Source organism: Watersipora subatra, chromosome 4 (assembly GCF_963576615.1).
Source record: "Watersipora subatra chromosome 4, tzWatSuba1.1, whole genome shotgun sequence".
NCBI lineage: Eukaryota > Metazoa > Bryozoa > Gymnolaemata > Cheilostomatida > Watersiporidae > Watersipora > Watersipora subatra.
In genome coordinates this window covers 63,160,707-63,186,130 of record NC_088711.1, presented here as the reverse complement: position 1 = coordinate 63,186,130, position 25,424 = coordinate 63,160,707, and the positions used below count along the sequence as shown (strand labels likewise).

Here is a 25,424-nt window from a genome sequence, read left to right as displayed (position 1 = left end):
GATAGCATAATGGAGAAACGCCCAAGCGCGGAATATTACAATGAACATGGCACCTAATACATTAGAGGACCAGCAATAAAGGCAGTCATTCTATACTCATCTACAAGCAGCTTAGAAACCTTCTGTGTAAGTAGCCCATGAGGAAAAAGACATCAATTGACATGTCAAAAAACCAGTTAAAGATATCAGACCTGTACTAGACATGACCAAGACAATTGGAGATAGTTATAATTTCCAATCATTATATTCTCATGACGTACTTGAGACAAGTTCAATCAATTGTTAACTCTCTGCAACATAAAGAAAAAAACCTGAGCACCTAAACACCTTCTTACGGGCTAATAAAGACATCAATAAAAGAGAACAGCCCCAGCGATTCAGCCTCTATCTGGCCGTCGATCTATCTATCTCTTCTTTCTGAAGGATCTTTTGAGGCTCTCCCCGCTTGCTGAGGCGCGTTCTTCTGAAGCCTCCCTTTCTTTTTTCTTTACTTCTGGAGCCTCTATTCTTTTCCTACCTGGAGCCTCCTTCTCCATCATCAGCTGATCTTCTTCTACTTCCCTATTTCAACTAACAAGCCGCTACATTTAAGGACTGCCATGACTATCGTTTGACTGTTGAAACTCGCAGTCATATGGACAGAGCAAACAAACATGGACAACTGTTCGAGTAAGGGTGTAAGTCTTATTGGCTATTTCAATATTTTGCCATTAATATTATTGTTTAGAATTTTGTTGGTTGTGTATTTTAATTGTTGAACTTGTAGAATAAAAAAGTACCTTTTACTGGTAAATATCAGTATTGCTTACAGTATTGCTTCACTTGTACCTGAACCAGTGATAATCAAATTAGTTTTTACATAACAAAGCAAAGGTACGCAAGCTGAACATAATCAAAATAAAATGACAAAGCAAATTCAACATTGATGTCGTGTGTAGATTCAGAAAAGTTATGCATAACATAATTTCATCATATGCACCCATAAGAAGATAAAAATATTACTTAAAAAGCTCATGTGTCATAATTATATATCAAAGTTTTTGCACAATGCTAAAAAAAATTGTGTGCGTAGTTGTGCTTTGGTGCTGAATTAAAATAAAAATGCCAATGCAAACAATCTATACTGTCATTGAATATCATCTGTCAAAAATGTTTAAATTGTTGCTAAACTAACTAAGTATAATAATAATACACTAAATCTTTTGCATGACTGATATTTGAGTTTATCATAAAATATGATACATGATGCACAAGAGCAAAAATGTTGTTACATGTACATGTAACACCATTTTTGTCCTAATGTATCACGCATTATATTTTATAGACGAAACAAAAGAGTTGTCCTCTCGCTTTAAATGATTGGAACAGAGTAGTTTCTTTTCGGATAAACAAAACAAACAGTGAGCGTGTTCCTCATCAAGCAAATTCCGGATTTACAAAAATATAAACAGTTGATAAGTAAAACTATACTTAAATACATGATATGCTTGTTTTAAACTGTTTTACAAAAACAATAACAAAACCATTGCTTCTAACAGCCGAAACTCGAAGAAAACCAGTTTCCCGCCAAAATATCGAATGCCCGTCACAATCTAGGACGCATTTTGATTGGCATCTCCGAGGAAACGAGCACCTTGCGCTCTTTTGAGCTAGTATCCGCCATTTTCTATTTTGAAGCGAGCACGATACTTATCTTCGGTTTAGATTTTTAGCGTGCAAAAGCAGATTATATCGTATGCCTACCGTCGGAATTTACCTCGTGTTGACTGGGTTTCTCACTTGCTAAGTGATTTGGCGATTTACAATTGAGCCTTCTGAAAACTGGTATGAGTCACTACTGAAATAAAACAAAATAACATGATTATTATGGTAAACTCGCACAAATATGACTATTGTTGGGCTTGAACATTGGCTATGTATTAATGTACGTATTGATCGTTGCTTTTTGCAACAGCTTGTTCAGCCTTCTAACTGATTTGTATATGCAAGTAGCTTAGTGGCATAGTCGTTTGACATTTACACCAAGTTGCAACTCTAGTCCTAGGACGTATTAACTTGATGTAAATATAGCATGTGTTAAAATGCCTACGCTGTTTGTTAATAGAATTGTACGTCGCTAGTTTTTAGACTGTTGATGGGTAATTTACTGCTAAAAGCAGGTTCAACAAAAGTGATAATTTTTTGCATAACTTCAAATGAAAGTTTTTCAAGCATTATGTAAATATATATTGTGTGTAAAGTAAAAGTTCCTCAACTTTTGCAGCTAATGTAAAGTTAGTATGATGTAGTTTATCGTCTATGTGTGTTTTTTAACCTAACGGTACCCTCATGAAAATGCGTATTATAGTTTTTTTACAACTCTGGCATTGAGTTTTATGCTGCATAATTTTAATGTTTCAATAATTCAAAGATGTTTGATTTCAAAATAATACTTGTTAAGGATTTTATATAATGCAATAGCTGCTGTCTATGGCAGGTGAGCGACGTTTCATCCTTGAAAGTCCCGGTAAGCCATGTTCAGATGAAACCATTTTTATCACCATACTGTTGAGCGGTTTTTATGTAGAATAAACAAATTTCAGTTCGTTTGAAGCACCTGTTGTTTTATACTGGCTAAAATGTCCATACATACATGGTCACGGCTCAAAATCACTATTGTGGTCTTGACCTGTCCATTGATGAATTATAAAAATAATTGGGCATTAACAAGGCTGTGCTTGCTTTCCGTTTTGTGGCCAAACATATCTGTACATTTTAGTCAGTTCCAAACAAAACTGATGCTTTGAATGACCGGAAATTTGGTGATTCTACATAAAAGAATTTGTTTATCAACACGGTGTTGGCAGATTGTTTCGTCTGATCATGGCCCTGCAGGACCTTTAACTATAATTTGCTTTATGCTCTTCAAATGTTTGGCTGTAGAAAGCTACATATGCTTTAATAGTTCATTATGCTTTTCAATTTTTGTGTCTCGTGCAGACCACAATCATAGTGTTACACACCCTTTCAAAATAGACTAAAGGTCGGGCCACACGTATCGTGTATTTTCAACTAATCTGGGAAATTCCATTCGTACGAAATTTCTGACTTGCCACACGGAGTTTCCCCACCACGGATTCGTACGAAACTAACTTTAAACTAGCCAATCATAACGCGGTGATAAATTGAAGCCGATTCCGTTTCAATCATTTGCTTCAGTACAAACATGCGGGTCAGATCTAATAAAGATAACGATTTGTGAGTTTCTAGTCGCAATTCCTAATTCCTAAAATCGGTTGCGGAATGTACACGTAAATTAATTTCGGCGCCTACAATATAACTGCGCGTTAATAAGGTCGTTTCTATGCAACTACAAAACTGCTAATGCTAGATGCACTGAGTAGTTGTAGTAGGCTGTTGTTGTAAATGGTTTTAGTATACTTTTGAATAGAGCTTGTACATTGATAATATTATTACGAACTATTACGTATGTACTACATTGCAAAACGGTTCTTTTGTATGACTACAGCAGGTTTTGGCTTGTCCACAAAACCGTTTTACTTTTTCTTCTAATTACAATACAAATTTGAACCTGACTTTTCAGCAATTATTAGCCTAGCTACAAAGCAGTTATATTTCTATTAAATACATATTGGAACCTGACTTTTCAGCAAATATTAGTCTAGCTACAAAACAGTTATATTTCTATTAAATAAATCCATTACGTCCATGGTGCTACTGATTACATATAATCGCCAACACAGTACACAGTTTTCAATCCGAGTTAGGAACTGCGGGCTAGAAACTCGCAAATCGTTATCTTTTTTAGATATGTCCAAACATGCGCAAAAGAAAACGGCCTTCAACATTCAACTAACCTTTTCAACCGACCAATCAAACAACGAGTCGTAGGAATTTCAGACCTTTCGTCCAATTCAGGATTCGTTCATCGTGCGCAACCAACGATGGACGAATTCGTCCAAATTTCAATTCGTACGAATCGTTTCGTCCAAATTTCGCCGATTTCGTGAGAATTTTGTCTCGTGTGGCCTTACCTTTAATCATTTGGCATCTTGACCATAACTATGTACAGGGGGCTAGACTTTTCAGATAATTCATAGCATATATATATACATATACATTTGTATATCAATATAACTAAAGGTGAGTGAATCTGTAGAGATAAACTTATCATTGTTAATCTTTTTCGGATGCTGTCGGTTTCATGCATCCTTATTCGCCAGGCTGTGAAGTTGAAATGGACTGCTTTACAACATATAACACCAACACCTTGCCAGTTCACATTATGCAGCAGCGTTATGTAGAAAGAGCTTTTTCTTTCAATACACATAATTTACTTGACTTTACTATTTTCTGTTTTTGTCTCATGGTCTATTTTGCTGGTATAAACAAAGTTAATATCCATCGTATCATACATTTAGGTTGAGGTCATGGTGGCTAATTTAATTATCGTGGTAAGCTATGCATCAATTACACTAGTTGCCTGCAAGCCTTTGCAGTTCTCTTGTTTCTCAAAATAAACTTTTTCTCTATTGCTAGCAAGACGGATAACTATCAAAGCGACTGTAATGTTCTATCTGAGTAGAATTAAATTATCGATGGTGTGTTTTTTTGTTTACAATTTTGTATTGAAATGCAAATTTTTAAAATTCTAGCAACTGTTGACAATTTAACCTCATTGTGACCTCATTGTGACACTGAATGACTAGACTCCATGCTACTGAACTTTGAATTATTTAGTGTCCTGGATGTAATAGCTTGATTTTTAGGAAATCTGATGTATTTTTTTCACTAAGTTGTGAGCTATGATATCAAGGTACATGCAAATGTTGTTCTAATGGCACCGTGTCTGCTAATTAAAGGAATCATCTGGGATGTTAGCTGTGGTTAAATTATCATTTGTGGTTATGTACTTCGACCATAAGCGTTTCTGGCAGCTATATTTGCTTTACTCAACAAGTGCTAAAAATATAATTGGTGACACATTAGCCACTCTGCTTGTATTGATGTCGGTACTTTAGTTGAAGAGTTTTTAGTCTTTTGAGTATCTAGGCCCTGCTAGTGATTATTACCATCTTGTTTATGGGAAATACGTCCTCAAAAACTAAAGTAAAATTGTTCACTTTTAACATCTACATTTTATTTCATTCAAGCAATTATCAAGTTCTGGTCATTTTATATCAAATGTCACCAACTTTCATGTTCTATTAATTATCTGTATTTTAATTGGTTATTATTGGTTATTATACTAGCAATTTGTAGTTCTATTATCATTTCTTGTGCCTCATTGCTCACTATAGTAACTTTTAACAGGTAATTTGTATCTCCATTATCTATCTACAGAATCTAAAAGCATATGAACTAAAGTCCAGTCACTGATATTCCTGAAAAGTTCAGCTCCGTTCTACCTGCTGCTAAAACAAAGGTAAAGATTTGTATGTGCCATTGCTACCAGTAACAGCGTTGCAATTGTTTAATTCACATTGCGGGTCAGTTTTTAATGTGCTGTCATAACTTGACATCGCGTGAGCTTAATGCGTTCATCAATTGAGCTCGTATGTCAATTTACTCCTATCTCAAAGCAATATTTCCTATATAAAATAACTCAATACCGGTTAATCAGCTCCCGTGCTATGAAAACCCACCTAAAACTAGGATATAGGAATATGAGATAGGAAAAACATGTTTTCAACTCTTGTAATTCACTACCTACGCTCACAAAGTAACAGTTACGTATTTAGTGGTTATGATCTGCAATAAAATGTAGCATTACTATGTACAGTCCTGTATGGAGTTTTTAACTTCAAGATAGACATAGCAGCTAACGGCAGTGTGAGAGACTGAGACAGCACGTTCATTACACTAGACTATTATGACTCTATGTTACAACATAAACTTTGAATTTAACTTAAATGAGTTTAGCTTAATAAGCAGACACTTGAAGCTAAGTTTCAATCCTTTTCAAAATTCAACTCTAATTTTGTCTTTGTTTTAATTTTTTCATTATTTTTTTTTCAGCTTGGCACATTCTGCCTCGCTTTCAATATAACTTTTAGCTGGCCTTTTTCGAACTGATTTGACAATAAAGTCCAAGATACTAGATAAGAAGAAATATATATATAGAAAAAGTCCAAGATAAGTCTCACATACTTGAACACTCAGTCACCGTATTGAAAACCGGCTTGTATGCTCATTTCTCAGAGCTGTCTCATATTTGAAGGTAGAAACTTGGTCATATTTCAATTTTCTCATATGTTAGGGTACTCGTATGTCGTGATATGATTGTACTGTGATTGCGAACTTGCTGTGTAGGCTATAATGGAGTTTGAGGGTACCTAGTGAGCGTAAAGCTTAAAAGACTCCATGATGGCCGCTGGTGCAGCCAGCGAAGCAATGGCTGGTGCTGGGGACTTTTATCGGACTGCCTCCTCTGGACCACTCAGGAAGCTCAGCGTGGACTTGATAAAGACATATAAACATATAAATGAGGTGAGAATGTCTTGTTTAGCTTTTTCTTATCTCAAAGAATGCTTCAGAGTATGTCAGTTTGTCACAACAAACATTTCTCTAGTAGTCGGCGTGATAAAGGTGATGTCTTAACAACTCTCCTTGCAGGTGTACTATGCGAAGAAGAAACGACGCGCCGAACAGCAGCAGGGAGATGATTCCAACAGCCACCATAAGAAGGAAAAGCGGTTGTACAATGATGGATACGATGATGAGAATCACGACTATATTGTGAAGCCAGGAGAGAAATGGCACAGTCGATATGAGATAGACTCGCTGATTGGTAAAGGTTCTTTTGGCCAGGTTAGTAACTTGCTGTTGGTCACCTGCTGTCAGTCACCTGCTGCCATACTAATCTTCAATAAGGCAGTATTTCTAGTTGCAGAAGTTTCTCATTGAAGTCTTCTGCTTGGAGACCTCTTTTTCAACTAATACTAACACTCTTGCCGTTAATGGCACATTTTCACACCATTTTTCATGTACCTTTAGTTTATAGCAGTACAACTTTTTTGAATGTGATAAAACTTGCTAGATATTAAACTGATAACTATATTATGTGTCAAATTTTAACAATAAAGCCATTGTTAATGTGAGGCCACTAATTGCAGAATATAATAGTGACCAGATGTCATAAGTTCAGTCTTTCTCAATAATTACCTGCAGCAATTAATGGCAGCAAAGGTACTCTCCCTACCAAGTCTGCACTAGTTTAGTGGTATCCGGCCAGTGGAAATTTATCGCTGTGTATCAGAAAGGCAGTTTTTAATTTAAGTTTTTACCATTTGTATTGAAATTGTCCATTAACCTAATTTGATGACTTCGTGCAGTGGATCTGTCATTTGTTTCCTTAGAATAGTATTTTAGGCTCTGTTCACCAGTTTTCTTACAAAGAAAAAATGAAAACTTATTTGAATTGTTATATTTGGTGCCCAAAATAATTCATGTACTGTTTCTTTGTATGCAGTGAATTTTTATTAGCCCAGTCCAAGTATTGTTAACCACTTGTTTCATTAAATATTACCATTATAAATAGTTTGCATCTGCTGAAAAATATATAAGATGTTTCAAACTGTTTCATAAACAACAAACTGTTTCACATGTACATCATAATTAAGCTGGTTCTAAACGATCTGTCGTAGATTTTTAAAAAGTAAAGAGCATTATCCGATGATGGTTTCTGTCCGCTATAGCTAAGTTGTTGCCAACCCCATGGTATCAGCCATGGTTCTCTAAGCTGGGGCGAAGAGGCCGACTGCAACCATCATTTTTTGCCCGTCCCCGTCTCGCTAACTCCTTTCACGATTGAGTGCACATGGCAACGAATGCTCTATATAGATGACTCTATTCAGCAGCAGAATTTTTACCGCACCCTAGGACACCTGTATTTCGCTAGTACAGTCAAACATGGATAACTCGTCCACGGATAGCTCGAACACATGGTTAATTCGAACATTTCCTTTGGTCCGTTCCCACGTAATGATAAATTGCTATAGATAACTCGAACTCAACACTGTTAATTCGAACTGTTTTTTTTGCCCAACGGCTACCGAAACGGTTGTTATCGCTTTAGAAAAACACTTTATTCAAAGCCATAGAGGTAAACTTCATCTTTTCGTAATTCATAAGCATCGTTATTACCACCATCGGCAAAATATTTTTGTCAACGACTTTTCTAAAAATTTGGTGAAATTTGATTCATACTACGATACGATGAATAGCACGGGCTAGCCGGGGCATGCGTGTAAGGATTTTCGCCACGCACATACAAAACAAAAATCGCATGTTGTTTTTGTTTTGTATGTGCGTGGCGAAAATCCTTGAGTGCGTGGCGTAACCCAGCTAGCCCGTGATGAATAGTTTTCCGACGTTGATTCCGTGTTGAATCAACGTCGGAATGTTGAATGTTCAAATCGTCTTAAAAATTCTTGTAATTAAACGTATACGTTGTCTGAGCTACAAAAAAACTATTCATCGTTTGACCTAAACACAGAATACGTGTGTACATTCAATAAGTATCTATTAAAAAAGCGTGAGTGATATAGAATGTACCGTAAAACCTCGTAAAACTTCTAATTGAACTGCCTCGGAGTGTTGCTCTTAACGAATCCCAGGTAAAGTAAGGTAATCTGCATAAACTTCAAGAAAAAAACGGCAAAATTGATCGTGGGTAAAACCCCAAAAGAAAAAAATGTCTTTTCTTTTGAGCATTTCAACAACGATCAAGTTTTGCCAATGTCAATCTGAAAAACGTCCTGGCAATAACATCACCTCAAACAACAAACCAATCTCAAGTGATAGAAAAATCTCTATACTTTTTCATGAAAACGTTTTAAACTTTACATTGGAAGCATTTAATTTGAAACAAGCCTTTTGTGCTTTTGATTTATATTATAGTTTGTCTATGTACATGTATCTACTAATAAATAAGTAAATATATTGACTTGTGACAGTGCTCTGATAACTTGAACGCTCTGATAATTCGAACACTTTTGCTCGGTCCCTTGAAGTTCGAGTTATCCATGTTTGACTGTATTTAGTTTCGTGAGTAGCATGCAGAGTAAAATTTCGCTGCAACCTAATTCTGCGGCTCTGATGAGTGCGAAAATATAGTGATGTAAAAATAAATGCAGTGAAACAAACATATTTAGATTCCTCAGGTCCAGTTCACTGGTAAAAAGTTTTCAAATTTGGACTAGTTTGTATTTGTGAACCGCAGGTAGAAATGTGTGTGCGAGATCGACAATGTGATTTGATCGCTTGCTGCCGTTTGTTTGCTGGACTATCAATGAACAAGGCTATTTATTTTTGCGTTTTTGCTCGTTCGTTACGATAGTTTAGTTTCGCTCATGAAATTTTCGCGAGAGGATGACTTCGCGAAAACGTGAAAGTTAGACGACGCGAATACATAAGTGTCCTAGGGTATGCTGCTTTGGACAAATTTGTAAACTATTTAAAAAGTATTTATATCATTTATATCAAGGTTTATATCATCCTAAATGTTTTGGGATTTGTCATAAGGGCACGAGAGGACAACCCCAAATTTATGGCCCGTCATAAAATTTTCATCTCATAGATTACAATTCCTTGGGAGGACTAATAACATACAGATAAAAATCTTATCTTTCCAACGAGCTATTATATTAAGCTCTAACTAGTTGTGTAGGTTGCCTTCAATGTTGTACCTTTAAAGTTGATGTCTACCAGATGTTCCATATGTTGAAACTGTTGCTTGTTTTACCATCTATTCCCATTAGGATTCATGGCAGCTTGTACGTATCATTCCACGACCAAAACTTATAACTCTTATTGGCAATTTAAACATAACATCCTAACATTTATTATGGTCAATTTTGAAACAAACAAAATGTTGGTGCATGGATTAGTAGTGGGTATGACTGTATTGACAATCACTGCGTTTCCATGTTTCGAATGGTTTTGGAGTTGCCCATTCCCAACGAATTTGCACCCTACCGTCTCAATGATTCAGAGTTGCACAGTAGATCTTTCCGAGATTTGCGATAGTGTTTTAGTGATTCGGAGTTGCGCTATAGATATATCTCTCCAAACAAAACTTGTTAAAGTAGACTCACTTTCCGGTCACGGTGACTTTTTAGTTTTTGCGTATTTAACTGGTTGCACTAAAAAGTATTATTTTGTCAACCTCGTACGAGTAGCCCAGCATTGGCATGTAAATGGTAATCTAAAGGCAAAAGATCAAGTAGAAACAGTAGTGAGTAGCGGTGGAACGTTTTCGTAGCAATTGTGTGTTCAAATTTTTTTTACCTCCACTGATGCGAGCTTAGCCAAGCATTATCGATTCCGATCCATCAGCGGGTAGTGTTTCTATGATGACAAAGTGGCTCCCCAGCAAATGTCTTCATACTAATTAAGAGCAGCGAAGTGGCATTGATTCTGTTAAGATTTTACCGTACTTATGATTTGGAGTGGAAGCACCTCCGAACCCATTTGGCCGAAATTAATAAGCCTATAAACCTGATGATATGAAAATATGAAATGACATACTTTGTCATACTCTGATTCATCTGCCAAAAAATGCAGGCTTTACCTTTCAAAAGAAGAACTTTCCGAAATAATTATCTGTCAAACTTGTCAACAGAATTTGGATTTTTTATAATTTTGCCAAGTTTGAATTTGTTCGCGTTACTATTAGGAGCTAGATTAGTGAATATATAAAGAGGCATGAAGTCTTTTATTTGTCAGCAACATCTTTCAGCATTCGTAAGAAATTCTTCAAAATTTATAATGAAAATCTACGCTATAAAGCTGTAAACATTGATCTCTTGAGTCTCTCAGAAGCAGGAGCATACAAGCATATATTTATATACTGTTGGGTACAAATGTATTAAGCTACTAATGTTCCCACGTTGCTGTCTGTGTATAGATGTATAAGCTGAAGACCATTCCATAAAGACCCTACAATATCGGTGTTTATATCTACAGGTGGTGAAAGCATTTGACGTTGTGGACCAGGAGTACGTAGCAGTAAAAATTATTAAAAACAAAAAGCCCTTTCTCAGTCAGGCCCAGACAGAGGTGCGGCTTCTAGAGCTCATGAACCGCAATGATCCACACAACAAGTATTATATAGGTCAGTATACGCACACAGCAAGTATTATATAGGTCAGTATATACGCACACAGCAAGTATTATATAGGTCAGTATACGCATACAACAAATATTATATAGGTCAGTATATGTACACAAGTAGTATATAGGTCCGCACAAACAACCTCAGTTGATCCGAACAAGTTAATCGTAAGTCAATTTGATCGGAATTCGATCCAATCACAAATTAAATTGTCATATTTTATGCTGAGGGATCTCACTAGAATTATATTAAAGTTTTATTTGGTTGACATTTTCCTTCATTTTTTGTCATTTGTACTATATTTTTACTATCATCTGTTGTAATGTTTTTCTACGCGTTATTTCTTATGTTTGCATTTAGTATCTTCAATTCTGACACCGCATCCTGCAAGTTTGAATCATTTATTCGCAAAAAACTATTCAACATGTACTGGAATGTAACTTTCTTAATTGCTTTTATCTTTGGTGTGTCACAAAAGACTAACTTCAGTATGCTTGGATGGTTTGCTGCCGTTGAGTGTAAACAGCCTGTATCAGTTTCACTTGTTGCCAACTGCACAGGTAGCTGTCAAGCTGATTCTACTGTGACCCAGTTGAGCAAACATGAACTGTCATAAGTCTCATTATTGCTCGTTGGTATACAACTACCTGTATTATATAGGTCACAATATACACACATGTGTTATATACATGTCGGTCAGTATATCTACACAGGTATTCCATTGAGTGTGTCTAACCTTGCCTTTTCAGCATAATTTTTAATACAGGATTTTTAAAAAGTGAAATATTGGTATAGATTTGTGTTGATTTCTTTGTAAACCATGAGATAACCTCATTCTAAACGGGTAGTAGTTAACTTGTTTCCTAAGTAATTTTTCTGTTGCAAACCGCTCAAGTGTTATGGTGTGCTAATAAGGAACAAATTTTATTTATCAAACTAAATAATCATGGATTTTGGAGGGGGGGGGCGAGGGAGATCGGGAGAGGGAGGAGAGAGAAAATACGGCTCTCAATAAACTTTTCGCACAGATTATCTCATGTAACCTCTTCAAGCAACTCTCTTTGTATGTTCATTGCTGCCCAGTTAGTTTTGGACTAGTTTAATCTTGATTTTTACAAAACTTGGCAGTCTACATTTCGATTTACACGGGTATAATTGCGTGTGCCTTCGTCACAGCTTTTCTGTGGATGTGTTCAGTTTTATAGTCAATAATATTTTACGATTATCTGTTGTAGTCAAACTACGGAGGCACTTTATGTACAAGAACCATCTGTGTCTGGTGTTTGAACTTCTGTCCTATAACCTCTACGACCTCTTGAGGAACACAAACTTCAGAGGTGTCTCCCTCAACCTTACAAGGAAGTTTGCCCAGCAACTCTGCACGGCGCTGCTCTTTCTCGCGACACCTGAACTCAGCGTCATTCACTGTGATCTGAAGCCTGAGAACATCCTGTTGTGCAATCCCAAGCGGAGCGCCATAAAGATAGTCGACTTTGGCAGTTCATGTCAAATAGGTCAGCGGGTGAGTGGGGCGATTATTTTGTAGCATTTTGCACAACATCACGGGTTAGATTTGTGTAGATTTTTCTCTGTAACATACTCCATACAGTTACATTTTGATATTTTACAATTCGTGATCTATTGGACGTGATGCAAGCAAAAAACTGTTTATTTGGCTATGGTAGATGTTTATTTGACTATGGTAGATGGATGTACATCTACCATAGCCAACTATGTGCGATGTCCTTTCTCGCATTGCTGATACATTTAGTGCAGTTGTACGAGTTGGCATTATCTGCTACTACATTTAGAGCTCATTCTTCTGAGCTTGCCTAGTGCTAAGAGTTGACATCAATTCCATAGATCTGTCAGTACATAGAATTGGCATTGTATTTTTGTAGATCTACCAGTACATTCAGAGCAGGTTCTACAGATCTCCTGAAGTTCTACTTGGGATAGCGTATGATCTGGCCATAGACATGTGGTCACTGGGCTGCATTCTTGTTGAGATGCATACCGGGGAACCTCTCTTTGCTGGATCCAATGAGGTAAGCCGAAGTGCCAGTGTATGATGTGTTGATACTTAAATTTAGTGCTTGTCTATGAGGTCAACAAAATTCTTGTGATTGCAGTTTGATCAGATGATGAAAATTGTGGAGGTACTAGGCATGCCACCAACTCAGATGTTGGATCAGGCACCTAAGGCTAGAAAATTCTTTGAGAAACTTCCAGACAAGACATACCAGTGTCGCAAGTCTAAGGACAACAAGAAGGTTGGTTCCTATATGTACCGTTTTTGTTACATTTGTATTCCAAATGTTTTATATCCGATTTTTTCAGTGTCAGTTTCCACCATTCCATGGCATCCAGTGCTGCAGGCTACTGGTTTTCATCATTTTAGCAAATCTGGTTTATTGCCCAAAATCAGTTTCAATCAATAATCCTGTTACAGTATGCTAAACCCGGATGCCGAAAACTACATGATATAATTGGTGCTGAGAAAGGAGGACCCGGTGGGCGCCGGGCTGGGGAGGCGGGCCATGGCCTCCGTGACTACCTCAAGTTTAAGGATCTCGTCACGAGAATGCTTGAGTTGGATCCGAAGAATCGTCTAACCCCATACTATGCATTACAGGTAAACCTCAAACTCATCAGTTCACTCCATACTATGGCCTTAGTAGCGTCTGGTGGGAGTCTTTCTGTAGACTTCACATTCGCTACCTTGTTACTCTTTATTGTGGTTGTTCATCGCTGTGGAATTAGTAATGACACAACCACACTAACGCTATTAAAGCGTTAGTGTGGTTGTGTGTTGTTCAAGTAGTTGTCAGGTAGTTAGCTACGTAGTTGTCAAATAGTTAGCTACGCAGTTGTCAAGTAGCTAGCTACGTAGTTGTCAAGTAGTTAGCTACGTAGTTGTCAAGTAGTTAGCTACGTAGTTGTCAAGTAGTTAGCTACGTAGTTGTCAAGTAGTTAGCTACGCAGTTGTCAAGTAGCTAGCTACATAGTTGTCAAGTAGTTAGCTACGTAGTTGTCAAGAGGTTTACAGAACAGTCAATGCTTTTTAGTACATTCTGGGTAGCATTTTATTGAATATATTTTGAATAGTAGCCCAACTTCTAGGGCTGATCATATCTTCCCTATGTCTTTATAGCACAACTTTTTCAAGAGAACGAGTGATGAGAGCACAAATACCAGTGCATCTACGAGTCCGGTTGTGACAGCGGACTCCATTAACAAAGCCACCACTTCGCGGCAAGGTATTACATATTGTCACAGACACCTTAGTCGCTTTAAACGAGCTTGCTGTCGCAGAAGTCTGCTGGCGGCCATCAGCCAATGCGCTTTTTTATAAAGAAAATGCATAGAACTTTTCAGTTTTTGATTTCACACTTACTGTATTTAAGTTGACAATAAACTTATGATAAATGTTCTTCTATTAGTCATTAGAATCCAATTCTACAGTACTTAGTCACACAATACAAACCACCATAAGTTTTGCTAACTGTGTTTGTCATCAAGTTTCAGCTAATTTATCTTCTAAAAATCCTTTAATAGATAGAAATTCTGAAACCTCATACCTATGTTGATCACTTTGGATGGAATTATTTTTATTGAGATAAGAAAGTTCGAACATTATGTCCTCTATGTGGAGTTATGTCCTCTACGCAGAGTTATGTCCTCTGCGTAGAATGAATATTTGGTAATTTTTTTGAGCCCATTATCTTTTTTGTATTTGTAGGAACTGTCAGTGTTATTAGAAGAGATAAAATAAGTTTGAAGCAGAAACGATGATAAAAAATTTATTGTGACAGCGTGTTTTTTGTAGAGGAACTTATTTCAAAAAAGTGCTTTGAACATACTAATTTAAATGATTTCTTCATGATTTGTAGCTCTCCCCATGTCCGCTACAGATTTCCCCTCCAAGCACCCGCGTGCCCTACCTGAATTGGCAATGCCAACATCGAGCATGACATTTTCGCTTGACCAATCCTTAGCCAAAGCACCGTGTTCTTCAGCTGGTGCCATATCCTCTCCCTCCACGATGGACTGCGCTTCACCCAGGATCAAGTCAGGACGCAGTTCGACAGACTCTGGTCGCTTGAGTCAAACACTAGGCCGATCGAGGACTGAGTCACAGCTCTCTAAGACCCACATTTATGACAATGATTTTTCAGGTAGTAGGAGGAACAGTTATAATAGTCCAAGTTCAACTTCAGCTGCTGAAAGGACTAGTCGAGGTGTTAGTGATGATCCATCTAGGGTTGTGGTGTCACACCCACCCTCTGCACTCACCAGCCACTGAGTTTCCAACTATTTGTTGTTTTTTATATTGCTATTAACCATGACAAATGATGACTGTGTGTGGTGGAGACAACTGCTCGCAGCAAAGTGTGTCTGTTATGTATATGTTAGGATATCTGTATATATTGTATGTAGGAGTGGTATCTGATAGCATGTAATGCAGTAATATATTATAGTACATTTTATTGCCTGTATATTTGTATAGGAAACTACTTGACGACTCTGTCAATAAACATCTGTTACTTAAACTATGGAAGGTTCTTTCAGCGCGAACAGAACAGACAACTTAATTCTAATCGTTAGTGGAATACATGCTTATTAAAATTATGTAATTGAAGATATGTCGAAAAGATGTAGAAATAATACAGTTATGAGATAGACAAATGCTAAGATGTCTATCATGTACCTCAACATCAAATGGCTAGAAGAGGTAATATAGCAAGTGATGACATAGCTTTAGGTTTTCTACTTGAAAGGGTTAATGGCATCATTTTGTGCAACCTGTCGCACTGTTCTCCACAATCCCTTCACTGTAAGCAAGCACCTTACCTTCATGCCACCGGAAATATAAAATATAATTTTACACTCAATCTATATAGAAAAGATAACTCCATGATTTCAGTAAACATTGGACTGGGTAGAAATCAAATTGCCAACTCATAAAGCAAAATCTGCTGAGACCCTGTACCCTTATGAATCTCCATCTGAGGTAGAAACAACCCTAGCTTTCCTCTGTAAGCGCTGCATGTTAACTCTCAGATGATGTGAAGTCAAGTCTCTATGTAGGGTATGTTAGGTTTCTCTCCGTACAGCATCTCAAGTCGGCTTCTATATGAAGTACACAGATTTTCAAGTCATTACCACAAACTTTGTCTTCCTTTTATTCAATACCTTCTTTGGTGCAGCGTTGAGGTCGTCCTTCATGGGCTCAACATCAGCACTCTCCGAGTTGGACATGGTAGACAATGTATAGTTGGTGACACCTGTCAACAAGTAACTTATTTTAGATTTGTATTATTTATAAATTGTACAAAATTAAGTCTAAAAACACGAAATCAAGCAAACAACTGCTATACCTCACTATTTGAGTAGAATATGCACTTTATGTATAAAATACTAGACAAAGGATAACCAGTCTGATGCAAACACTTTCAGTTTTTCAGTTTCATGCCACGCTTACATTGCACATTGCACGTTATTCATGCTTTGTGTTATAGCGCTTTTATCTGTTGATGGCTGCTTGTTTGAATTGTTACGATGATGTAAACATACGATAGACGAAGAAGAGTTATGGTGGCATTCGACTTGGCATTTTTACTAATAAGAAACCTTGTGCGGACATAAAAAACTTGTATGGACAGTAGAACGAAATTTAATTGATTTTCAATTCACATATGCACCATTTAGTGCTGACTTGTCTCAAAATCAATAAAACTCATCAAGTTACGATGAATCTTACAGTGGTAAGTAAGATTTTGTGCCTACTTCCTTTTTCTTCGCCTTTTAATGCTTATAAAATTCTATATTGTGGCTAAAACTTACTCATGGCTTGTAAATAGCATCCATATTCACAATGTGTATATACATTATTGAAGGTTTAGAGGTACAGAGAGCATATAGGTGATATACTTCCTAAAAGCTTGGCATTTATGTAAAGTTCACCTCTATATTTTGATCTTTTACTGAACAGCAATTGAGTATTTTGTCGTTTGTGTTGCCAAAAGTAAAGTGCTGACATGACATTCATCTTCCATCAATTTGCTCCTTTCCATATTGTGACATCACAAAGGTTTGTGTCTACATGTGTCTACACTCCGACGTTACAACAGCCGAAGGGATTTGCTGCGTCGACAAGTTTTAGTAGAGTTAAACCCTTTCACTATGCAAAAACGGTTAACATCAATATAAAGTTATAACAGTATTACCAAGTATACACAACATATACTTCCAGTTTTAAACAAGATAGCTTATACAGTGCACCCTCGAGATACGATGTTTATCCGTTCTAAGGTTGGCATCGTATGGTGAAAAAATCGTATGTCGGGGTATAGAAACCATTGTTATTATACAATGGAAAAATGCAAGGTAAAAATCGTCCAAAATTTTATAAAAATTGTCCAAAATTTTATAAAAATGCGGTACATATCGAAAATTAGTATCAAAATAGTATGCTAATTTATGTTTTAGTATGTATTTTGAATTAGTTTACTGAATTTCAACTTATTATCACGAAATTTTATCCTTCATAAGTTTCTGTCTTCACTTTCATTATAAAATTTAGCGTGTCTGGTTGAAACCTTTTTCAACCAGAATTCAATAAAAAAGGTCGAGCGATGCAGTTATCGAAAGCGGCCTCTCACGCATCTGACCATTTAATGGCTACCGAAAAGAAAAATGAAATTCTATGTACTACATGTATTATACAGGACGTACATACCTTTGGAGTAACGTGACTTTAGCTGGTACATGTAGCGAATAAACCAGAGAGGAGGTAAAAACGTATCAATGTTAATTATGTTGCTGTACACTTGAAGGTTAATTTAATACGTAATGATATTGAATTTTTGGCAGGCGAAAGAAAGTTGTCTAGTCCTGTCCAATTTTTCTTCTGATTTAAAATAAAAAATGCTGGTGCAATGCAAAAAACTGCTGGCTAGCTAACGCTTGTAGAAGGATCCAGAAGGTGCTACAGTAGTTTTTCTTGTATGAAACGTGCACAAGAATCAATGTAACCATACGTACAAAGTTGGTACGTATTTATACACTAGAGGACAAGGCTTTAACGAGTTTCAGAAAGTAATGTGAATGCATCAACTATCTTGAGTAGCTAGTTATATGAGTTACATACATACGATGAATTGTATTCACATAGAAGATAACAAGCCCATCTGCAAAGACATGGTTAAACAAGAAAATAAAACAAAATCAAAAGGAAACAAATAAAATATGAAAAACGTGCCACACAAGAGATAAATAATATATATTATACATGTATTGTTTTAATGTACCATTCCACATCAGTAAATTAAACACTTGAAACATTTCTGCCAATGTGGGGGTTTTCTGTATCTTCTACCTCCTCGCCCTTACTAATTGGTTGCTCCTTTTGAATGCTGATCGCGTGCATGGCCTTCTAACTCCTTCAAATCTTCAGTCGTAAGCTTCTTCTTGTGCTTGCTTTAGTGGAGTTCTTGTTTTAATAATAATTGCAAATGCTGATTGGTTGCGACCATATTCCTTGACAGTGTTAATAATACGGGTGCCTCTTCTTATGTACGACATCCAACTTTGTTGACATATAAATCATTTTTCCTTCGTTTTGTAACGTTTGTATCGGTCTCAGATTTCATAGCTAACGAATTAAATGTAGATACTTGTAGTTATATACGTATGCTGACTTAAAAGTTTATAGTAAAAGATATAATAACGCTACAAATGAATATTTGCTTTCGCTTGTGTATTTTACGCGAAATTTTCCACGCGGAATGCTGACATGAGAGAAGTCGATCATCGTGTCTCTTCTAAACGTTCTGAAAATGTTTTCGGCAAACTATATTTCGGTGTCTTTTTTATTTCGACGTGCGTTATGAGCACACCGACCGCCAAATTTTAACTCGGGCGAAACTTTTCTCACAATCGTATGGTGAAATAAAATTCGTATAGCGAGGTGAAGATCTCACAATGTTTGACTTCGTAAGGTGAAAAAATCGTATATCAGGGTAATCGTATCTCGAGGGTACACTGTACATTGATACAACTGACAGTCGCTTATTGTTTTGCATAGAACATAATTGAAAAAACCGTGAACATTCAAGTCACACATTACATGCCACAATTTTTTCTTCTTGACCTTTATGCTTTATCATAACTGATATGTTGAAGCAACTGCATAAAAATACCCATAATACCTTGCTACTTCAAATTGCACACCCAGTCGCCATTAGAGAGATAGTGTGTTGCCGCTACATAGAGATATACTAATTACTCAATGAAAGGTATCATAAGTACAAGCTATAGCACGGCACCCTATACACTGCTTTTGAAATGTCATGTCTTTTATATTCCATTCTCCAAAGACAGTTGCAATAGAGGGTAAAATAACTAACCTTTTTTCCGCTGTCCAACTGGACAATCTCTACGAAAATGTCTAACAGATCCGCACTCAAGACAGCAACCACCATTCGGGTAAAGGCCATGATCATTGTTTGGACAATCCTTAGATATGTGTCCAGTTAGTTTGCAGACAAAGCATGTGGCATATGGGTAAGCGCCTAAAATTAGTCAAAGACCACCCGTTTGTGGCGATAGCATGAAGATTTTAAGTTACCCTATCCGCATTAGAACATGCTATTAATCTAAAACATTTATACTATTTAGAGCATGTTAGTCACTTACCTATCTATAGTACTTAAAGCACATTAGTCACTCACCCTGACCGCCCTCTTTGGTTTTCACTTTACAAAACTTCGAAGTATGATTAGTTGAACCGCACTTGAAGCAAATGCCTGTTCCCTCTGTTTGCTTGTTTGTTTTGGGACAGTTTGAGAGAACATGGCCAGTTTTACGACAGTTAAAACAATGCTAAAACAGAAGCGATGAAAGTAAAGGTTACACACAGACCATAATGAAAAACTTGCAACGTATATACATAAATCTAGATTAGGGGTTAGGAACTTTTTGACTGAGAGCCAAAAAACACATGTTTTAAAATTTAAGCCTAGGAGAGCCATATGTACATTTTGAAACTCGAAAACAAAATGAAAAAGGAAGAACAACAAATTTAGTATGTTTGAGCAATTTTAGAGTATAAGAAAACTGGATTTATTTTGAACAACAATGTTCAAATAACAAGTTTTTCAATTAACCATCTTTTGGCTTGAAAGGTTTACCTTTTTATCTAACAATGACTCGCGCGGTCTCTGTGCGGCCTGCGCAGAGCGTAGTACAGAAAGCACTAGAAACTGCTGCAAGCGCCACATCAAAAAGCTGCAAATGAAAATATATCTTTATTAAATGAACGTTATTTTTTATTTTGTTTATTATTACTGTAATTTCAGCATTATTTGTATTATTATGTTCATTAAATTAACAGCCAATTTATGGATTATTTCTCGACTGATTTATCAAAGAGCCAGATGCAATCATCAAAAGAGCCACATATGGCTCAAGAGCCATAGGTTCCCTACCCCTGATCTAGGTTCTACTCATAAAAAATTTATGAAGTAGCACTTACTCAGTGACATACATACAAAAGAACAACTTAAAAAACTTCAACAGGTAAATAACTAGTTGCATTTCAATATATTAGTTTCTAACAAGATTAAGAGAATTGGTTTGTAGCCAGTACCACTGCAGAAGGGGTTATTACTATACCGTTGTCAATGCAGAATGTTTGAAATGCATTCAATGATGATATGGCTACTACAGCCAATGGTTTTACATTAAGATGAAACCTATTACCTTGCCAGAGCCACGCACAGCAATGCGTTTGACTCTTCGAGACTCAGACTTCCTTATTCGCTTTACTTCCTTGATTGCGTCGGGTATAGCCTTCAACCTTTTTTCGGTTTTATCAGCTGCAATGAAATCAACATGAAGTAAAGATAAAGAATAAGAAAAGTAGAAATAATTGAGCTGACATGAGAAAAGAATGGAGAGAATGCAAGGGTTTAATTATTTTAGTTCACTGTAAAGATACTGGTTACTCTACATACCTTTAGCAGGCAAACTGACTGCTTTACCCGACTTTTCCGTTTTCTTTTTCACTTTTTTAACTGTGGTATTCGATGACAGTTCTTCCCAAGGGGTTGCATCAAGAGCTCTTTTTTTCTTACCTGGTTTTGTGGCTGTTCGAGTCATACCTTGACAAACAGAGATGATCGCTGTCAGAAGCTAATTATGGGAGAACCAGTGCATGTAAATCTGTAGTCCGCTTTCACTCTACCAAATTCTCTCAAACCTTTTAAAGGCCCTGTTGAACCATGTTCAGATGTAAAACAAAATTTGTTGCTACTATGTTGTTAAGCAGTCATTTTATGTAGAGCCCCATGTTCAGATCATTGAAGCACCAAGGTTTCTGTAACTGGCTAAAATCTTAATGCATACTTGGCCATAGCTTGAAAAACAACTATGGGTTTTTCTAGTTGAAAAACAGCTGGGTTTTTCTAGTTTTTTTCCCAACTAGTCATTTGATGACAAATAAAAGAACTGTGCATTATAGTTTAAGACAGTTAACTAATGAGTGAAGAAGTTTTTTATCATTACTCGGTAAGCATGTAAAAGGGCTAACAACAAGTTAGTATGTTTAGGTGTTTAAAACCATTTCAGCAATCATTCTACGCGCATGAAAGTAAAATATTATGTTTTTATCAAGTTTGTAGTTCTCTCAACTTCAACATGGTTCACCAACCTAACGATGACATGGCAGCAGTACAAGATGTTAAATTTGGTAAGCTTATTGTACAAATTATACAATAGTGTATGCGACTTATGTCAAATGAGCTATCATGAATTCTACACAATGATGTGGAATAAATAACAGCTGAAACTTATCTGTCTGTAGACTATTCACAAAATATGCTGCAACATTACAAATATGGTAAGAAGAAAGGTTGAAAACTCCATATATGCTGCAATGCTCCAAAACTACTGTTCATACAAAAAATTATTAATGGCTTCTAAATACCATATTAGCAGACACTTGTAAAAAGCATTATTGCATGAGTGAGTAATTGTAATGGTTAATGTTTAAAATCATAATTTTTACTATCACATAAATAGAAGATATCCCTTTGAGACCCAAGAGATTTTGAGTAGATATTTTAAACTTGCAATTATGTTTCTATGAAAAAATTAGACAAAATAACACATAAAACCAAGTTTTCTTTCTAAATGTATATTATCGGCAGCACTACTGACTGTCCCCTGTAGAGGACACTGGAACTTGGTGACTATAAAAGTGGTCTAAAACACTTGTTATAGATGCAACATAAAAACTAAGCATAAAGGCATAAAGCAGCAATCAACATTTTAAAATTGTAAGCAAAACTAGCAGGTACTTTTATGAAATAACATGAAGCAATTTCTGCTTGCATTGATACACAAAAAAACATTGCATTTTGTGCAGCGTATGCTAGTTTTGTTCAAGCAACCTTCTCGTCTACAACGAGCACTATTATTCAGTTTCACTGCTTCTGGCAAATGTTTTGCTCCCTTTTCCCGATTGTACGCCATTGGAAGTGGAACTATTTTTCTGGTAGTTTGCAGCTCGTCATCTGTCGTGTAATCACTATCAGCTTCCTTTGCTGCTGATGCTATTATTTGTTCTCCCATAATGAAACGATAGCCAAATAGCTGCATGAGTTCGTTTGAAGAGTTGGATTGTCTCTGAGTAAGCCAGCAGTTGTTAACTGTCAAGTCTAGAAGATGATTTATCACGCGAATGGGCCATCATTTTGACCTTGCTGTTACTCTGTGGTAAGAAATGGCTTGGTCACAAAGATCAACACCACCCATCGATAAGTTGTATTTTTGAGCAACCGCTGGTCTGGGTACAGTAATGAATTGCTTTTTTTGCTTACACCATCTTTTACAATCTTCAACAGGATGCAATCCATGCAAAGAAGACGCCATTGAAATGCTTTTTGTGTCGAACCATTTTCGGTTCATTCCCGCTACTCACTGTAACAAATTGCTCCATTGTACCCCTTCCTTTTGATTTCATGACCTTGTCGGAAGAGAACTGCACTGGCACACATTTAGCACTTATCGTTCCAGTAAGAGAGATACTTCGCTTGGCTAAATGCTCAATCAGTGGAATTGTTGTAAAAAACCTGTCACAGAACACATGCTTGCCCGGCCCCAAATCGTTTGTTAAACGAAGCACCGCTCCTACTCCTTGCCCTCCTGATCCATCCTTTAACTTGAATTTAGCAAATGTTCCTTCTCCTTTATAAATTTCAAAATCATAAACTAGTCCACTTGAACCCGCCAAAACAAAGTTTTTTAAACCTGTGGGGTTTGGTTTCCTTGGAACATACTGCCGTGCTGGACACCTGCCTGTGAACGAAATCATCTGCTCGTCAATGCTTAAGAAACTTTCTCGTGGTAATTCAGTGCAGATCTTTCTGATATGCTCTACTAATGGTGTAACTTTCCACAACCTGTCCTCTTTTTTAGCTTCTTCACTTATGAGCACATTATCTACATCTTTCAAGTTGTTTCGTATCTTAAAAAAACGATTTCTAGTCATCGCATTTGCAACAATAGGCACTTTGGTTTTCTTCTTCCAATACATCCTGAGGGCGCTTCATGCCGATGCATCCGATTACCAGGCTGATTCCAAAAAATGTTTTGATTTCAGCAGGCGTCACCTTCAGAGATTTACCTAAATGCTGAGTATGATAGCGATTGGTTAAATCCGCCATTGACTCAAATATTTTATTAGAAAAATACTTGCTAATGGCTTCTACTGGGCTTTCACAATCATCCATCTCAGCAGTTTGATGTAATACTTTGAACTTGCTGGCAAGGCTATCACTTTTGCGGAATGAGCATGTTTTTTTTTGAAGATTTTTTGCTCCTTTTTGATGGTGGTGGCTCAACATCATCATCAGATTCCTCAGAATGATTCAATAGGGATGCACTGCTAGGGTCATAATCTACATCTGCATCACTGTCATCTGAACATAAGTCTAGGTCAGAGTTGTCAAGCTGTTCTAATACATCAATGGCATCAATGTCAGTTAAATTTCTTGATGGTCTTTTCGTTGGTAGTCCTAAATGAATAAAAACAAAAATGCTTCAGGTTTAACATTAATCCTAATAGTAAAGATAATCGAAATTTATTTTATTTCAGTATTGTTAATTATAGCTGTTCAGCAAAATATTTAGTGGGAATGTGAAAGACTTTTTAGCTAGCATAAAATAAAAACCATTAAATAAAATGAAAAAGCTGTTAGAAAGAAACATTCATCATAACTTTAAATTTAAAGTTGATCTAATTCATAGGCATCAAAACCCAATGTCCCTTGTGAGGGACATTGAAAAATTATTTCCAATAAAAACAGTAGCAAAAACGTTTTTGAAAAGCTTTTTTGAGCTTGTGACAGAGGAATATGTTCACAGCCACAATAACTAATCACAACTTTTTAAACACTAGAAAAACTTAATTAATTGAAGAATTTACCTGAAGAAGTTGAAGCAAATGGATCAGAACAGGAAGCAGCCATTTTGTTTTTGTTGTAGCTCTCTACTGAAGGAGGTAATAAATATAAAATTGTGAGAGAACAACTCACAATTTGTCCCTTAAATAGGAAATCTGGTTCTTAGTTTCTATAATTCATTTTTGTTGATGATACTGTATAGTTTATGACTGTCCTCTGAGGGGGACACAAGGACTCAAAGGGATATCAGGTCACAAAATTATAAACGTTATGAAATCCTCAAATTTTTCTGATAGCCCTTTTCTTCCTTTCAGGAGGCACCTAATTCAAGTGTTATAGCGATTACAAAAACCATAGCTCCTAGAATCATTAATGAAAGATTAATCAGAATGGACTCAATGCTAGTCAAGAAACGGGTTGCAAAAGACATCATCAACATTGTCAAACAGTCATAAAGGATAGAGAACTTGATTTGAACCTAATAAATAGTTGAACTGTTCATATGAATTCAGATTTACAATCTATAATATAATAAGGCACTACATTAAAATGGTGACACTGTCAGTCTAGCCATTAACTCTGATATCAACTAGTTCTGCACAAAAATGGTTTATAACAGTTTCGAGCTAAGAAAATATTAAATGATGAGATTGGGCTCGCCCTTAAGAAATAAACATTAAATTCTAATCACGAATGTTAATGAAACGCAAATGTTCTTCTATTGGGCGTTACAGAAGCTTTTGCGGCTATCAACCTAACTTTAACAGTTTCCAACTCCTTTCCGTAAATGTATTGAAATCAGGCCTGTTAACCCAAGAGTGGGGCAATGCTTGAGATTT

At 36.4% G+C, this 25,424-nt stretch overlaps 2 protein-coding genes and 1 pseudogene across 2 annotated transcripts; 1 reads left to right on the top strand and 2 right to left on the bottom strand.

Annotated features, from left to right (window-relative positions):
* The first annotated feature begins 1,668 nt into the window (after positions 1 to 1,668).
* Positions 1,669 to 15,440, top strand: LOC137394957 (dual specificity tyrosine-phosphorylation-regulated kinase 1A-like). Its single transcript, XM_068081737.1, has 11 exons — positions 1,669 to 1,824; positions 5,344 to 5,425; positions 6,313 to 6,489; positions 6,616 to 6,810; positions 10,969 to 11,116; positions 12,352 to 12,638; positions 13,018 to 13,164; positions 13,249 to 13,389; positions 13,569 to 13,751; positions 14,271 to 14,376; positions 15,010 to 15,440. Exons 3-11 carry the CDS (start codon positions 6,364 to 6,366, stop codon positions 15,420 to 15,422), a joined length of 1,746 nt encoding a protein of 581 aa, XP_067937838.1. The 5' UTR covers positions 1,669 to 1,824; positions 5,344 to 5,425; positions 6,313 to 6,363; the 3' UTR covers positions 15,423 to 15,440.
* Positions 15,441 to 16,270: 830 nt separating this feature from the next.
* LOC137394959 (zinc finger CCHC domain-containing protein 9-like) lies at positions 16,271 to 21,281 on the bottom strand. The gene is made up of 5 exons (XM_068081738.1): positions 21,136 to 21,281; positions 20,882 to 20,997; positions 19,852 to 20,002; positions 19,528 to 19,692; positions 16,271 to 16,404 (listed from the first exon to the last, which is right to left on the bottom strand). Exons 1-5 carry the CDS (start codon positions 21,278 to 21,280, stop codon positions 16,271 to 16,273), a joined length of 711 nt encoding a protein of 236 aa, XP_067937839.1. The 5' UTR covers position 21,281.
* A 1,187-nt stretch (positions 21,282 to 22,468) lies between these two features.
* Positions 22,469 to 23,717, bottom strand: LOC137394472 (piggyBac transposable element-derived protein 3-like; annotated as a pseudogene).
* Between the last annotated feature and the right edge of the window lie 1,707 nt (positions 23,718 to 25,424).

Excerpts from the sequence above, each read along its gene's own strand:
- LOC137394959 (XM_068081738.1), bottom strand. The coding sequence starts at position 21,280 with ATGACTCGAACAGCCACAAAACCAGGTAAGAAAAAAAGAGCTCTTGAT. Across the intron at positions 20,998-21,135 it reads AGTCAGTTTGCCTGCTAAAG|CTGATAAAACCGAAAAAAGG; the intron begins GTATGTAGAGTA and ends ATTTCATTGCAG. Across the intron at positions 16,405-19,527 it reads AGTTGGACAGCGGAAAAAAG|GTGTCACCAACTATACATTG; the intron begins GTTAGTTATTTT and ends ACTTGTTGACAG.
- LOC137394957 (XM_068081737.1), top strand. The coding sequence starts at position 6,364 with ATGATGGCCGCTGGTGCAGCCAGCGAAGCAATGGCTGGTGCTGGGGAC. Across the intron at positions 6,490-6,615 it reads CATATAAACATATAAATGAG|GTGTACTATGCGAAGAAGAA; the intron begins GTGAGAATGTCT and ends CTCTCCTTGCAG. Across the intron at positions 13,390-13,568 it reads AGTCTAAGGACAACAAGAAG|TATGCTAAACCCGGATGCCG; the intron begins GTTGGTTCCTAT and ends ATCCTGTTACAG.